The sequence below is a fragment of the Betta splendens genome, chromosome 9, assembly GCF_900634795.4.
Source record: "Betta splendens chromosome 9, fBetSpl5.4, whole genome shotgun sequence".
NCBI classification, from domain to species: Eukaryota; Metazoa; Chordata; class Actinopteri; order Anabantiformes; family Osphronemidae; genus Betta; species Betta splendens.
This window is the reverse complement of record NC_040889.2, coordinates 17,782,422-17,797,202: the sequence shown is the minus strand read 5'-3', so window position 1 is coordinate 17,797,202 and position 14,781 is coordinate 17,782,422. Positions and strand designations below refer to the sequence as shown.

The window sequence follows — 14,781 nt, the reverse complement described above, 5'->3', positions numbered from 1 at the left end:
AGGGAGGGGGTGGGGACTACAGCTGAGCCAACACCAACAACTATTACATGAGTCATCCCACATCTGCAGCAACAAATAGCCCGGGCCTGAGTTAAGGTGGACTGTAACCAGAGTATGTGAGTGAGCAAAAGACTGAATATGACTTTGTCCTTAACAGTTCCTGTATTTTGAGCTAAGCCTTCAGTCATTTTTGCTTCTGTGCTGTGGAAGCTGGAGATGCAAATGCTTGATACACAGCATTTGTACAGTACTGTCCACCGCCAGTGTCTAAAGGAAGTGCAGATTATTAATGAGTGAGCAGGTAATGGCGCAAAAGCAGAGGTGCAACCTAATGTGATGATGAAAAACAAAACAAAGCTAATCGTGGCATGAAAAATAGATGAACCCGAACGACTCCCTAAACCGCTGCTGGCAGACGACTATCAATGGTCCTCATGCCGAAATCATCAAAAGGTAAATGAATATTAACAGCTTCGCTGGAGCTGCCACTTCGTACAGTACAACATAAGCGGCCGTCTCTAGACCATATGATAAGCTAGGATGAAGCCCTGCAACATGTGATAGACTCCAATAATGCAGAGAAGCTGCTTACTTTTTATTTAATTCTATAGTTAATTATACACCAAAGCAAACTATGCATACGGGTTCCTTGTGCATACTGATGTGCTGACTCTGTGCCGCCTTCCTGTTCGGCGTCTGCCTGATTTAAAGTCTATATGAGATATGCAATAAGCAAGCAAGTGCACACTGGAGACGGAAGCATGCGAAACTCATCAACTACCAGGAAGGTGAGATGCCAGCACAGTCTGGAGCAGCCGCGAAAAGATGCTTCTCCCGCGCACCTCTCCGGAGCCGCAGGCAGACACGCACAAACACACAAACTGCACCCACACACAAAGACAACGCTGAACAGGTCCCTTTTGTCTGCTCAACACTGATGAAAAGCTACCCACTGCGAACTTCAATCACACTGGAAAATGAGTTGGAGACGTGCTGTAACACCAACAGTGTCATTAAGCCTGTCAGTCAGGCCCCTGGAGTGCGGGGAGGGTGTGTGTGTGTGGGGGGGGGGGGTACTGCCTTTGGTCTTCTTCTGCGTGCAGCGTAGCCCTGAACCAGACCTCCAGTTCCACGGAGCCCCTCAAGCGCCGGAGCTGCTCGCGGCTTTATGATTATGGATTCGGCGCCGTCCGTCCATAAACCCACAAATGTCAAACGCGCGCACAAAGGCGTAATGCGTTTTTCTAATGGGCGTTCAGGGAGGCCGATAACAAATAATAATAACACGTGAGAAACGATAGCCCGGGATCCCATCATATATGTTCCCACGCCATGAAGCCCGCACGGAAGCCGGCGCGCAGACGAGGCGAGCACAATGCGCGGGACAAGATAAGCCGCCGCGCTGTCAGGGGCTGACGTGCGATCGGCCTCGGCGGAGCTGCAGCTTCTCTCGTCATTAACTCTGAAGAGCTAATGACGAGAGATCGCGCTAAGCCCCCCTCAGAACGGCCATGAAGTCCAAAACGTGCCCGCGCACATATTCGCCAATACGCACTGGCGCAGTCCGTCAGAAACCGAGAGCCGCCGCCTCATCAAAGGCCCCGTTGCACGTGCGCGTGTCTGCATGGGCGTGCGCGGCGCCGCAGGACCACCTGGAATGACTACACCTCGCCACAAGCGAAGGCCAGTGGCTACAATTAAATCTGCTGACAGCACCAGCAATAGCTACTAAGGTTTCAAAATTGAGTTGGGCTACAATAAAACACCGGAGCGGTCTCTACCTCCAGGCCCTGCTGAATATTTTACAACCTCGATGCCGCTCGGTCCCTTTCTCCATTTGAGCCAGCACATTCGAGCAGGTTGTTTTTTTTCTTCTTCTTTCTTTTTTTTTTCAGGCCGACGTGCAGCCAGCTGAGCTCCGTCCCGACTGTTATTTAGAGGCCGTGCAATGTGTGCTGCAAGGTCAAGTATGAGCAGAACCCGTAGGCCTCCGTCCCCTCCTAAGATGGAGTACTTTCATTTCACTCCCTCGGGGCCGCGTATTTTCTCCCCATTTCATTGCTCCCTCTCAAAGGACACGTTCCACCTCCTCGCACGGACGCGGGGCCCCCGTCCGAGAGCGGGCGAGGAAGGTCTGGACTCTGTGCCGCGGGGACAAGACTGCTGACACGGCTGTAACTTGGGACAAAAGCTCAAGATGAGAGTTGAGGGAGACGGAGCGGGAGGGAGAAAAAGAGCAAGTGTGTAGGAGTGTTAGGAGCCGAGCTGAGACTCTGTAATACCCCCCCCCCTCCTCCCCCTCCTCCTCCTCCTTCTTTGGCGAGATGTCGAGGAGGAGCCTAGGAGAAGATCGTTTCCTCATTCTGAAAAAATGCTGCTACATCCCAGTGTGTGCAGCAGCTATATATAAAGCAAACATCAAACACTGGTACCTGAACTGCCCCCCCCTCTCAGAAGACCCCTGGTCCCGAGACCATTCCCAAAACACACACGCACACAACTTGTCAAAACTCCACCGCCGCACCATCTGAATTTCACTTTATCTCCCCAGACAGGTCCATGTCTGTTTTACAGATGGCCGGACGAAGGGACTAATCTTGGTCCTATCGTGGATGGGTCTGCGATAATGAAAGCGCAGGAGGAGGATGGATCAGTGTCTGTCAGGCACAGGAGAAACAGTAAGAGAATAATGGGAAGCGCCGTGAGAATGAAGCTACAGTAGCTGCTTTTCATCCTCCGTCCAGCGGAGATGCAGAAATAGACGGTCCGGTATTCAAAAAAAAGGCAAAACTGCCCAAAACGCTGCTCCACACTCGACCGGCGCATTCCCCAAAAAACACTGGGACAAAATGGAGGTGGGAGTGTTTCAGTTGGCTACACGTACAAATGATCTGAATCAAAGCCATATGAAGCAGCGTTCCGCTGGCTGACGCCTCTAATCGGGTCTTTCATCTGGTTGGGTGTCAGCGGTTCTATCAGCGTTCCTGATGTGTAGAGCCGTGTCTCACTGGAGGAGCCATTTGGCCACGGGCACAAATAAACAACCATTTCCACAGTCACACCGACTAATCGCGGCCCGTGATTGCTCCAATCAGTGAGAGCGGGGGTTTGGCTGGGCCGTCGCACAGACGAGACGCTCGGTCTACGGCCATGGCTTACTGTATAGTACAGTACGGCTGACCTCTGACCTCTGCTCCTCGTCGCTAACTAGCACGCAGCTCTGGTCGCGGCGCCGACGACAAACCACGGCGTCGCCCGAATCCCACGAACGCCCGCTGTGCGTCAACGCGAGCCACCGCCTCGGTCGTGGGCAGCGGCGGAGGGACCGCCGCCGCTGCCTCGCTGCCGCCGCCATATCTTTTTACCACGGAGCTGCCGACATGATTCATGAGCCAGAGGACTTGATGTGGTGTTGGTGCGCAGGCCAGATGAAATCCCCCCAGTCTTATAATGTAGGTTTCTGTGTTGGGCTGTGCTTTACAGGGTACTGTAGCTAAGGAGCCATTTCACACTGCTGAGCTAGAAATAGGTCTCACTGTAGCTAAATCAACCCACCCCTCGTCACTGGAGACAGTGTTACACACACATAATTCCACACGCACGCTCAATAAACATGCACACATTGCTTTGACTCTCCTTCCCTTTCCATTTCTTTTTTCCTTCATTACCTCCCTCTCTCCTCCTGCACCCCCCTCCTCCTCAAGTATGTATCTTTACTTGCTCCTTCTCCTTTTCCTTCATTAAAATGGACTTCCTCAAGCCTCCATTCGTCTTGCTGACAGCCCCTCTATTGATCGGGCTTGAGAAAGGGTTGCAGTCCCAGAGCTTTAAATGGCTCCCTGGCCAGCCTGCTGGAGAGCTGGACTCGGACCGAGGCTGCAGGGGAAGACGAGGAGGAGGGAGGCTGCGCCGGTCACCATCGAATAACCCCCCGATTGCCCTGGTGGCAGGGATTACAATTTACATCGAAACGACTCAACGACTCCGCGACAAGGATTGTCTTGATGAGCTCAGGTAATGAATGAGGTTGAAAGGCAACACATTATCTCTCTCTGGGCCACTTGCGACCTCTCCTGAAAGTGAGAACTACAATGGAAGCGCTCCAAACACTGGGATGAATCGGAGGTGGGCCTGTTTCAGTTGGCTACGCTTACGTGCAATTCATTTGAATCAAAGCCGTGTGAACTAATGTTCCGCTGGCTGGCGCCTTTAATCGGGTTCCATCCCTTATCGTCAGCCATTATCTGGGGGAAGATGAGTTGGCGCATTCCGTCTTCATCCCTCTCGCCATGTGACATCAAATCCCGCTGCCAAGATTAATGATCGGACGTTTGATTTTCCTAATGATTAAAATCTCTCTGGTTCGCGCCGCGTCCTGCGGTGCAGAGGAAACTGCAAGACGCCCGTTGGATCCCCTCCTCCCTCTGATGAGCACTGTCTACGGGACTGTTGGTTGTCATCTATAATCGTGTAGTGCACCACAACAGGCCATGAAAGCAAAGGAGTCTCCTGTGACCATGTCACTGTTTATTTGTTATCTAATCTGTCCCACTGTATTGCCATTGATTGGAGCAGCAAGGGAGAAACATAGACAAGGTGTAATATGCAAGAAAAATGGCCCAACCCGACAGTGCATGGTCCAGTCTACGCGAGGCGCTGCGGTGTTTAAATGAAGCTCTCTGTAGAAGAGCATTAGCAGCAGGGCTTGAGGTGCTTGAGTATTGATGCTCCAATCAGTAACAGTACATGTGCAAACAGCATTTATGCTTCTAGAGCCACATTAAAACCAAACCTGAGTCCCTGAAGCAGGAAACACCGGGCGGCCCCTACTGTCGGACAAAGAGATGCTGCGAGGTACAAAAAATATAAGGCAAATAGGAGATAAAGATGGAGGAAAATACATCATGGAGACAAAAGGAGTGTGATGGAGGGAGAGAGAGAGGGGGAGAGAGAGAGAGAGAGAGAGAGAGAGAGAGAAGGCGCCAGAGAGGGAGAGCAGTAGTCGATATCACAGCAATCATTCATCTCTCTGACAGTCCTCCAAAGGCTCCTCTGGGGGGAACACGGCGCTGCGTCACCTCAAACGCACGCGCGCGTTTGCATATGTTTCACGCGCGCGCACGTGTGGAGGAGACGCACGTGCACGAGGCCCGCTTTGCTGCGCACGCGGAGCGCCGCGTTCAGGGTCAACGCCGTGTCGCGAGACACAGCGGGGTCAGTACATTACACCATTACCCACAAATCATAGCCGCCGGCATCGGCCGCACGCTCGCGCATGCAAAAACATCAGCACGTTTATTAAGTCGGCAAAGTGACGCGCACTGTATGTGCCGCCGCAATGGAATCAGGAGTAATAAACCCCGAGGGTTCACACAAGCGCCGCTGCACCAGGCGAGAGACAAAGTCTAATTTACAGACGCTCATTTTACAGCCGCGCATTCTTCTCCGAGACGTGCTCCGTATTTCTTGTAAACACGCTGAAATGTTTCAAGACGAAGCGGCACGTGAACGGGACATGACATGTTCACATTCGAGTAAGGAAACACAGATGTGTGCTGCCACACACACACACGCATGCACACACGCACACACACGCACACACACGCACGCACGCACACACACACACGCACGCACGCACACACACACACACACACACACACACACACACACACACACACACACACACACACACACACACATCCTTGTTTCCTGGTTCTGGTCATGGCCCATTGGCTGATGCCTGCTATCCATCTCTCATGATTCATGGCAAAGCGAGCGGCTGCAGAGCAGTTCTAAACCGCTGGACCGAGGAGAGCCTGTGTGTCATTAAGGCACAGCGGGCGGGACGTGCTGTCGGAGGCTCCGCACCGGGCTCGCTCGGCGCCTCCGTCTGGCACCGCGGGGGGCGAGGGAGCAGGTATGTGACGGCGCTGCTCTCGGAGGCTTCGGTCGAGCGGCAGTAGCAACAGTTTAACGCATTAGCAGCGTTTTCACATTTCAGAGTTCGTCCTCCTGCATGGAGGAACGGCACTACAGCATGTTCTCCTAACGCAGGCCCCAAGGAAAGCGGTGAAAGCTCACGTCCTCTTAATGATCTCCTCCAAACACTGACTAACTCCTGACAAGAAGCAACGCCCACGCGAGCCCGGCTCTTCGCCCCTTATTGGGGGGCTCATCTTTCTGCCCGCAGACAGATTACGCCAGTTAGAGTCCGGCAGCAGCCGCGCTAGCAGCTAGATAAACACCCGTGATGAAATAGCCCGTTTCACTTTCAGAGCGAGGGGCGAGTCGGGGTGCATTCCTTTCAGCAGATGGAGCAAGGAGTGAGGAGAGCATAGATAAACAGCGTCTGCGTTGAGCAAAACAGGGACGGCGAATGTAAAGCGCCCACGGAGGAAAACCCTGTTTGTGTGCTTTCTGTATTTCCCCCCCCCGATCATCGTTTTCCATTTCGACTTGGGGCAGGGGACTCTTTTTAACATCACATACAGTAAGACATAATTACAGAGTGCGCCGCTGCCAGGCCGCCTCAGTCTCTCCTAAACACTCACACCCCAAATTAGGGGTTCACCTCCTTGGAGTCAGAGCTGCTATTTAAAACGAGAACGTCACGGGCACAACAGAGGCGGCGGGAAAGGGAGCGTGGAGAGGAAAGACCTCGGCCGAAAGCCTCGTCCCACAATGACAGAGAGCGCCTTTGTTTGGGAAGGTCACCGCTGGCAGGCCTCGCACGAAGCCAGGTGTGGAAACTGGGACGAGGACAAAAGCCGCGGAGGGGCGTTTGTGTTCCATCTGCAGCGTGTGTGACGGACGCCGGGGCAATGCTGCTAATGCTGTTTCCAAAAGGCAGCGCGTTGAAGGAAAAGCGCTAACTTCACGCTAGCCCATGACCTCACCCGTTTGGACCGCAGCTCCCGGTCCCAGTCGCGGATGACTCGCTCGCCCATCGCCCCCGTTTCTCTCTCTCTCTTTTCGACTGACCTCACAGATGGTGATAGTACGGACATGCAACCGGTCGACGCCGTAGCTCAGATCAGCAGCTGAACCCCTGCTGGGAGACGCTCCTACTCAGCATGTGCAGCGGTTCCAGCGTTTGTGTTCACCAGATGCGCTTTGGTTGCCTAGTGACAGGACCGGAGGAGGTGAGGGCGCCTTCAAGGACAAGCGCACGGAGCGGCGTCCTCTCCGCGGTCAGCTCTGTTGTTCGTGTGTTAATATGCGCGGGAAACACGGTGACACGGCTTCAGTGGAGCTCAACAAGGCATGAAAGACAACAAGTCAAACGATCCTTAACTGTTAACACTCGCAACAATATGAACCAGAGACGCGGCGTAAACTGTGAGGGTGGTTTACAGCAGGCATTCGTTAACTATGACAGACGCGCCACACGCAGGGGCGTTTAACGAGGCCGAGGCCGGCGGACCTACGCGAAGGAGACTATTACCGAACTGGACCTTCTCACAGCAGCAACATCATCTAATGCAAAAAAAAAAAAAACAGAGCAAAGTCACACGACGGACGGGAAACTCTCCAAACAAAGCTGTCTCAGTTCACATGTGGCGCTTATTCGCGCACCGCTGGCGATTGGAACCAGCTCCATTCGCTCCGTTCGAGCCTCTCTCCTGTCTTTTCCGCCGCTCGGTCAGAAACAACATCCTTTCCCCGGCCTCTTGGAAGTGACCTCAGCCTCGGCACAGGCCAGATAAAAGTCCACATGCGAAACGAAAACACGGGTCGGCCTGTAATGAGCTATCCACCAGGCTCGGCCGGTTCTGAGGGAGACCAGGTGGTGTGACACACACATGACTCTGATTAGCCTTCAGAGGAACAAAGGAGGCAGAGGGGGTAGCGGGGAGGAGTGTGAGCGGCCAATCAGGAACGTTTGTGTATGATGCAACTGTGTTTAATGACCCCCACTGAGTCATACAGTAAGTGGCCTATTTGTGTTTAAGTATTGGGGGGGGTTAGCTTAATATTGATAAACTCACGCTACTGCACAGCCAAGTCAAATCACACCAGCAGACACTGAGGCCTGCGTCTCTCGCCCATCTCTCTCTCTCTCTCTCTCTCTCTCTCTCTCTCTAGCCTCGTTACATGACAGAGGTTTTTTGGCACGGCCGTCCGCAGACACATAATCATACTTCTGCTCGGCGCACGTCCTAAAATTGTGGGCGGCAGCGACGTCAAGGGAACCTCTGGCCTCATTCTTCAGCCGCCGGCCTCATCCCGGGGCGCATTGTGTCGCGTTCGACTGCTCCGTTTGAACGTCTCTCGATATCAGGGAACACAAACACATGGGTGCTGCGGGGCTGGTGGGGAGGATAAGGAGCGAAGGGGAAGCGGAGGCCATTCTTCTCCTCGCGTGACGGGAATTGTGTTGGAACAAGCACATGTCACCCCCCCCCTTACAATGACCACAGAGGTCAGGCAGAGAGAGAGAGACTCACAGTTTTCTCTCTCTCTCTCCGCCCCAGATGCAGACAATCCGTGTGCATTACGCGGCTTAAACAGGTGCGCGTCACGGAGCCGCCCGACACACATCTGCACGATCGGCAAAAACTGGCTGGCACCGCCGATAAGGCGAAGCAGCTGTTGCGGCCGCTCCGTCGGCCCCTTTCCCTCCGGCGCCTCGCTCTCCTTCGGAGCAGCGGCGCGTCCCCGTCCTTTCGGACCCCTTCGAACCCCCTCCGATACATCTAAGCACTTTTGCGCATGCTTCTTGCCTCTCTGTCCTTCAGCTTCATGGCCAGAACCAGCTGGTTGCGATGGTTGGTCAGCGCCTCGCGGTAGTTCCCCTTGGAGAAGAATGCCGAGCCCAGATTCCCATGAGCGCGACATTCCCCCGCTTGGTCACCTGCGTAGGACAGGCCACAAAAAGGAGATTAGAAGGGTCCAACAGAGAATATTTACACTACAGCCCACATGATTACAAAGCAAGCGGTGTTTATTTCCCATCATCCCACTGCCACCGTCCAACGGCCATGCGATGAACCACATCTGGGCCGCAGCACCCTTAAAAGGGAAAGCGGACGCTTCGGGCTCGCCACAGTGGAGCGGCCTCCCTGACAGCTGGTGGTGCTGATCTCAACGCTCCGGAGGGTGAGAGGGGAAGAGCCTTATTATTTCTGGCTGACAGAGGGGGCCGCACAGACAGGGCCGGAGTAAAGCGGTATCTGTGCTCCACCTGAGAACAACAGCTCCTTATCTGCAGCCGCTCTGCCCAGTCATGTGTCAAACTGTGTGGGGGTAAAGCGAGTGGAGCCAGTCTGGCCCGTTCTCTTTTCATTTCTTTCTTATCTTTTTTTTTATCTTATTAAATTTTGTCTTTCCTTTGCTGGGTTTCTCCCAGACCTCCCCTCTACTTCCTCCCCACACAGCAGGGGGTCCAACGAACCTCACCGTTTTGGCGGAAGAGGCTGAAACAGCCGCTTTATTAGACACCAGCCACCTCACCTAAGGTCTTGGCCACCTCCAGGTCCTGCTGCATGTAGCCGGTGCTCTTCTCCGTGTTCCCCAGGGACCAGTGGGCGCTGCTGAGGGCCGAGAAGACCGAGCCGCGGAGCTTGAGGCTGCACGTGCCGATCTTCAAGGCGGCCTCCAGCACCACGACGGAGGCCGTGTGGTGGCCCGCCGTCAGCAGCTCCTGGCCGATCACGGACACCACCACAAAGGGGCTTTTGTCCAGCTTCATCTTTTGCAGCTGCTGATAGGTGGGCTCCAGAGACTCTGTGCAGGGGGAAGACACGGGTGAAAGCGGAGATTAAAAATAGACCCCGAGCTAAAATATGCCCAGCGCCGACTCGCTGACTGACAACGTGCGGCCATGATTGCGGCGGCTGCGTTCCGTTTCGACCGAGCCCGACAAACGTGACCGGCGTCTGAATTCGGATGGCGCCTTTTCTGAAGTAATGGTTCGCGTTTTCTCTCCGTGGATGAGCGTCACCTGTAGCGCGGCTGCGTGACGGCTTCGCGACAACATGACAGCACCTCCGCGCCGCGTGGGCTAATCTTAGCGCAAATTTAGCTTAAACCACGTCGAACCCATGAAAGGACACGCCACAAATTGCAAAGCGAAATCGTGCAATTTCTTTCATGTCAGCTGATACTGTCGCGCGGGAGAACAGGAGTGGAGAGCTCCGAGGCCGGCGGCGAAACGGCGGCGGCGGCAGAGGAACGCAGAGCGAAGGAGACACGCAAGGTGACCTTTGAAGAGGCTGCGAGTGCACACGGTGGCATAAATCAATGCCGGGCCGCGCGGGACTCAGGATCCGCGGCCCCTCAGGATCACGAGCCCTCTGGCAGACGGCGGCGCCGGAGAGCGGGAAGGAGGGCGGCGGCGGCGGCATCGACGCCTCTGCGCGCGTCCGCGTGCATTTGCATTCGCGTCTAGAAGCGCGCGTCTGGGGAGTACTCAATTCTCGTGGCCCTGTGTTTGCAAATATCACGAACCGAGTTGCTGCTAATTAGGTCAAAGCGCTTTACAGAAGATTGCATGGTGTTACGGTGCCTGTACAAACGGGCTGCGTGTAGCGCCGTGTGAAGCCTGCGTTTCATCATCAGGCCGGGGCCTCCATAAACAGTTACTTTTCATTTGCTTAGACAAACATTTAAGCACAACAAGTGCACAGTCACACACTCAGTAGGTCTATGAAGCGCACACACGCACAGATGGATATTCAATTGACACACACACGCTTGCACAATATGAGATGCGTCTCCACACAAAGGCATAACTGATGACGCTCTTTCAAGAGCATCGCTTCTGTTCGGCACTTGGCAGAATGTCGTGCTTACAGACACAGCGCGTGAATATAATATCCATTCATAGCTTGTAATTGCCTCCAGAGTGACACGGAGGCTGACTCATAAATCAAACGCCGAGGGAATGTTTTTTTTAAAAAGGTGTCATGACTGCTGCATTCATAAGCGTGTAGTTATGACAACAGTCAAGTGTGCAGCTTCATAGACTACACACACACACACACACACACACACACACACACACACACACACACACACACACACACACACACACACACACACACACACACACACACACACACGAGCGAACTACTGTCTGTGCAAATCACAATTTACAGCCAGTTTATGACCTTTAGCTCGATGGCCAGGACTCAGCTAACAAACATTAGCATTAGCATTACCTCACACTTCCATAACTATAATTAGTAACATGACCCTAAATCAACCCTTTGGAAAAATGATCCCCTCCTGTTCAGGGCTGCACAGCAGGCCCTCTGGTGCCCAGATTGTTTAGGAGTCAAAGGCACTTTGCTCAAAGACACCTCAGCAGGACAGATGCTAATGAACACGGGGTCCAGATCCTCCAGTTAAAGGACAGCCTTTGTAATGAAAAGTCATCCAGGCTGGGTCAATAGCTGCCACACTGGGAAATCACCCCCCGCCATGGTTTATCTGGGAGAATCTGCCCCCCGACACCCTCTTTTTTTTTTAGATCCAATACATTGAAAACAGTCCAGTAATTCACAGCAAATGGCCCCTTTGTGCTGTCTTTGGACCAGCAGCTGAGTGACAGACAGAGGTGGAGCAGTATAAATTGTACGGTTATTACCCACGTGAATACATACATACTAAAACACGCCTTGCAGTGCGTGGAGCTGTGAGAGGCCGATTTCCAGCAGCTCGTTCCATGACACAGATGGAAAACGCTGATATTGGAGCCGCCGGGAAGATTAAAACCGGGAGAAGGGGGGAGTCGTATACTGTAGAGTAAAGCGAGTTCCCTCTTTGTTGTGGGGAATACAGTATGACTCACACGGGAGTGCAACAGCTGCTTAACTGTGGAATAATGAGAAAGCTTGATCTACGCGAGGCCGAGTGGGAGTGCGTGTGTCAGAGAGATACGCTTGAATCGTACGTGACGCGCTAAGAATATTCGGCAATTACACATATAATATTAAATTTGCTGCAGAAACAAAGCAAGCTTTGATGAATTCACTACACGCCGACTCCTTTGATAGTGTTCTCTCAGCTTCATTAGGTTCCATCCTCTACCATCATTTATTTATTTTTCCTATTTTAGCAGGAACGTCGGAAGCTGCGCCTCTGCGCGCGGGGAGGGGTCCGAGCGTAAGATGAAGATAAGCCAACAGTGCAATCACCGATAGATACAATCAGCTCATTCTTGGCAAGAAGACAACACGGAGTTGACAGCATTTACCTGCTGATACAGGAGAGGGGTAAATACAAATGCATTACAAGTCCTCAGTGGGATTTAGATGTTGTTATAACCCAAAACAAGCAGGTGGCGAGACCACGGAACGCAATTACCTTCAGATACTGCATTTAAAGGCCTTTTAATGAAAATTTGAATTCAAGACACTTGTACGGTGGATTCTCCGACGCTGCTTTTAGCGCCAATTAAGTTGGCGGGAGAGGTAATCACCGAGCTGAATCCTGGGATAAGAGCGCTACGGTACGCAGCTGGCAGCAGCGGAAGCCGCGCGTCCCTACCTTTCACTTATCAGGGCTACTTTGGCTGCAAAACACTCATTATCCTTCCTGTTTGCTGGCGTAACATTGATTATCGTCCCCCTGTGCCAGGGGCCCCTCTGAGAAGATCATTGTTCTTAATCCTTTGACCTAACTACCTCTCCTCAACACACCTTGGATTAGGTCCTCTGCTGGTTGTCCTGCACTGTGGGAAATAGGGTAAACAATTAAGAGATTAAATGGCTCGGGCTAAATATTGGCCGTCCCCTACTGAGAGAACCCATTCTAGTCCATGATGCTCAGGTCTGGGCTCGCACCCAAACCCCTTTTCTTGTTTTGGTTCCAGTGACAGGCTTATACTGTATTCTCAATGCCGCTCACATGGACTCCACATTCTTTATTCTCTTTGCTACCCCCCCCCCCCCCCCCTGCATTTGTACGCAAAGCCTTTAGAGGAGCGCTGCGTTCAGTCAAAGGAGAACTGACTCCTCGGCGAAACAAAGCGTCTCACAGCTGCTGATCTCGCAGACTTCAGTAGAGTTTTTAATCAAACAAGGCCGCAGCCTTTGAGCGCGGCTCGAGGTGGAGGTCGCGCCGGAGCGGGGGCAACGGATCTGTCGGATCCGAGGCGCATTAAAACCCTCCGCAGTGGTCATCGGAGATAAAATCGCTGCCAGGTTGGTTTTGAGGCTCATTAGGGCCGGCCTCCGCTGATTGCTCACGGACAATCAGGTCACTGCAGTTGGCTGATACAACAGATAATATTGCATAACACATTTTTGTAACAATCTTGACTTGAACGCACTGCTTATAAATCCACTGGGCTTCAGGAAAAGGGGCTTAAACGGGGGCCGGCGCATACAATGGCATTAGTGTTGGATGCTCATTAAGATAGCGGCCTATCTGCGAGCCTGATCAGCCAGCTGACAATAGGATACGCTGAAGCCGCGGCGCTCGCAGTCCGGAGGTGAGTGCTTGACACCGGCAGCCAGACGACACAAAGGCAGGCCGATACAGAGGCCGACTTCCTGCGCGGGCAGAAAAGTGACAGGTAAAGTCACCCCGGCGAGCTTTATTGACTGACAGAGTGTGAGGATTATCACTGAGGCGGGCTTTTAGGGAGACACACACACAGACGCACAAACAGACGTAAGGCAGCGGGCGAGGCTCTTACCTCGGAGCGGCGACTTCATGGCGGCTTCGACCATGCCCACCAGGAGCTGGAGGCTTTTGGGGTCCTGGGCCAGGCCGGAGGCGAAGGCGGCCAGAGCGTCGGCATGGCGACCAAGGTACTGAAGGGCAACACCCTGTCGGAAGTATGCCTGTGGCGGAGGAGAGAGACGCATCATCAGAGCTGCGGCCTTCACACCAATGAATTAGCACACACACTTATTTCACGCCGATTTTTTTTTTTCCACATGAGCAGCTTTCGGGAACGTTGCACCTCTCTCCTTTGTTTTCCCCATTGTGGAGTGATCACTGAGTTTTTTGTAGGTGTTAAATGGATTATAAGTTTTACATAAATGCACATGTTACACTCTGGCTGCCTGCAGTTTTAGGAGCAAGGCTTGTTTTTCTGTGCAATGGGAGTAAAGAGCACTGGGATTTTTCTTTGTCGGCCTTAAAAAAACTAAAAGGAATGAGAAAAGGGGTAAAGAGAGTGAGCCACGCACTCACTCACTCACTCACTCACTCACTCACTCACTCACTCACTCACTCACTCACTCACTCACTCACTCACTCACTCACTCACTCACCAAAAAAGAAAGATTAGAGATTGTGTATTCCCTTTGTGATAACAACAACTGGCCTAAGTCTGTTTTTGCCATATTTTTACATCAGATGTGTGTTATTGTTTTAATACGCAAACAGCGCTTCAAGCAGAGAAAAATGAAATACATTTGTCATCCAGGCCTTTATTCACAGAGCAGAGTCACATCCAGCACCACCGAGCCATAACCGTACGTGACTGCTGACATACGGTGTCTCTCTGTAAGGGACTGATATGCTCTGGAACATTCTTGAAGGATTAGAAACTAAAACAGATGCTTTCTCTGATCCAAAGTGCCAACAACTGTGTGTGTTTTGTGTATGAGTGATCCAGGCGAGTTTGGATCCCAGGCCCGTTCAGACACTAATCCTGGTGAGTTGTTAAACCTGACTCCGGTCCAGTCTGACAACATCAGCAGAAAGCGATGGAAGTCCATCCAGCTCGTCAGTCACCATCCAAACCACCGAATCTTCCCCAGAGAAAGCTAAGTGTGTCTCAGAATAGCCGTGGCATGTGTCAAACACACAATTAGAGCAGCA

The 14,781-nt window shown here is 52.7% G+C and overlaps 1 protein-coding gene across 6 annotated transcripts in view; it reads right to left on the bottom strand.

Moving 5' to 3' along the window:
* Window positions 1–14,781, bottom strand: part of LOC114863302 (tetratricopeptide repeat protein 28-like) — a 123,917-nt gene that overhangs the window by 36,085 nt on the left and 73,051 nt on the right. For 5 of the 6 annotated variants that reach the window (XM_029164271.3, XM_029164273.3, XM_029164272.3 and 2 more), the window contains 3 exons: window positions 13,646–13,793; window positions 9,454–9,726; window positions 8,724–8,854 (listed from right to left, as the gene is read on the bottom strand). In XM_029164271.3, the coding sequence (XP_029020104.1) occupies window positions 8,724–8,854; window positions 9,454–9,726; window positions 13,646–13,793 (552 nt within the window). Of the gene's footprint in view, window positions 1–8,723; window positions 8,855–9,453; window positions 9,727–13,645; window positions 13,794–14,781 lie in introns of those variants that run through there. The other variant, XM_055511549.1, reaches the window with a different exon arrangement.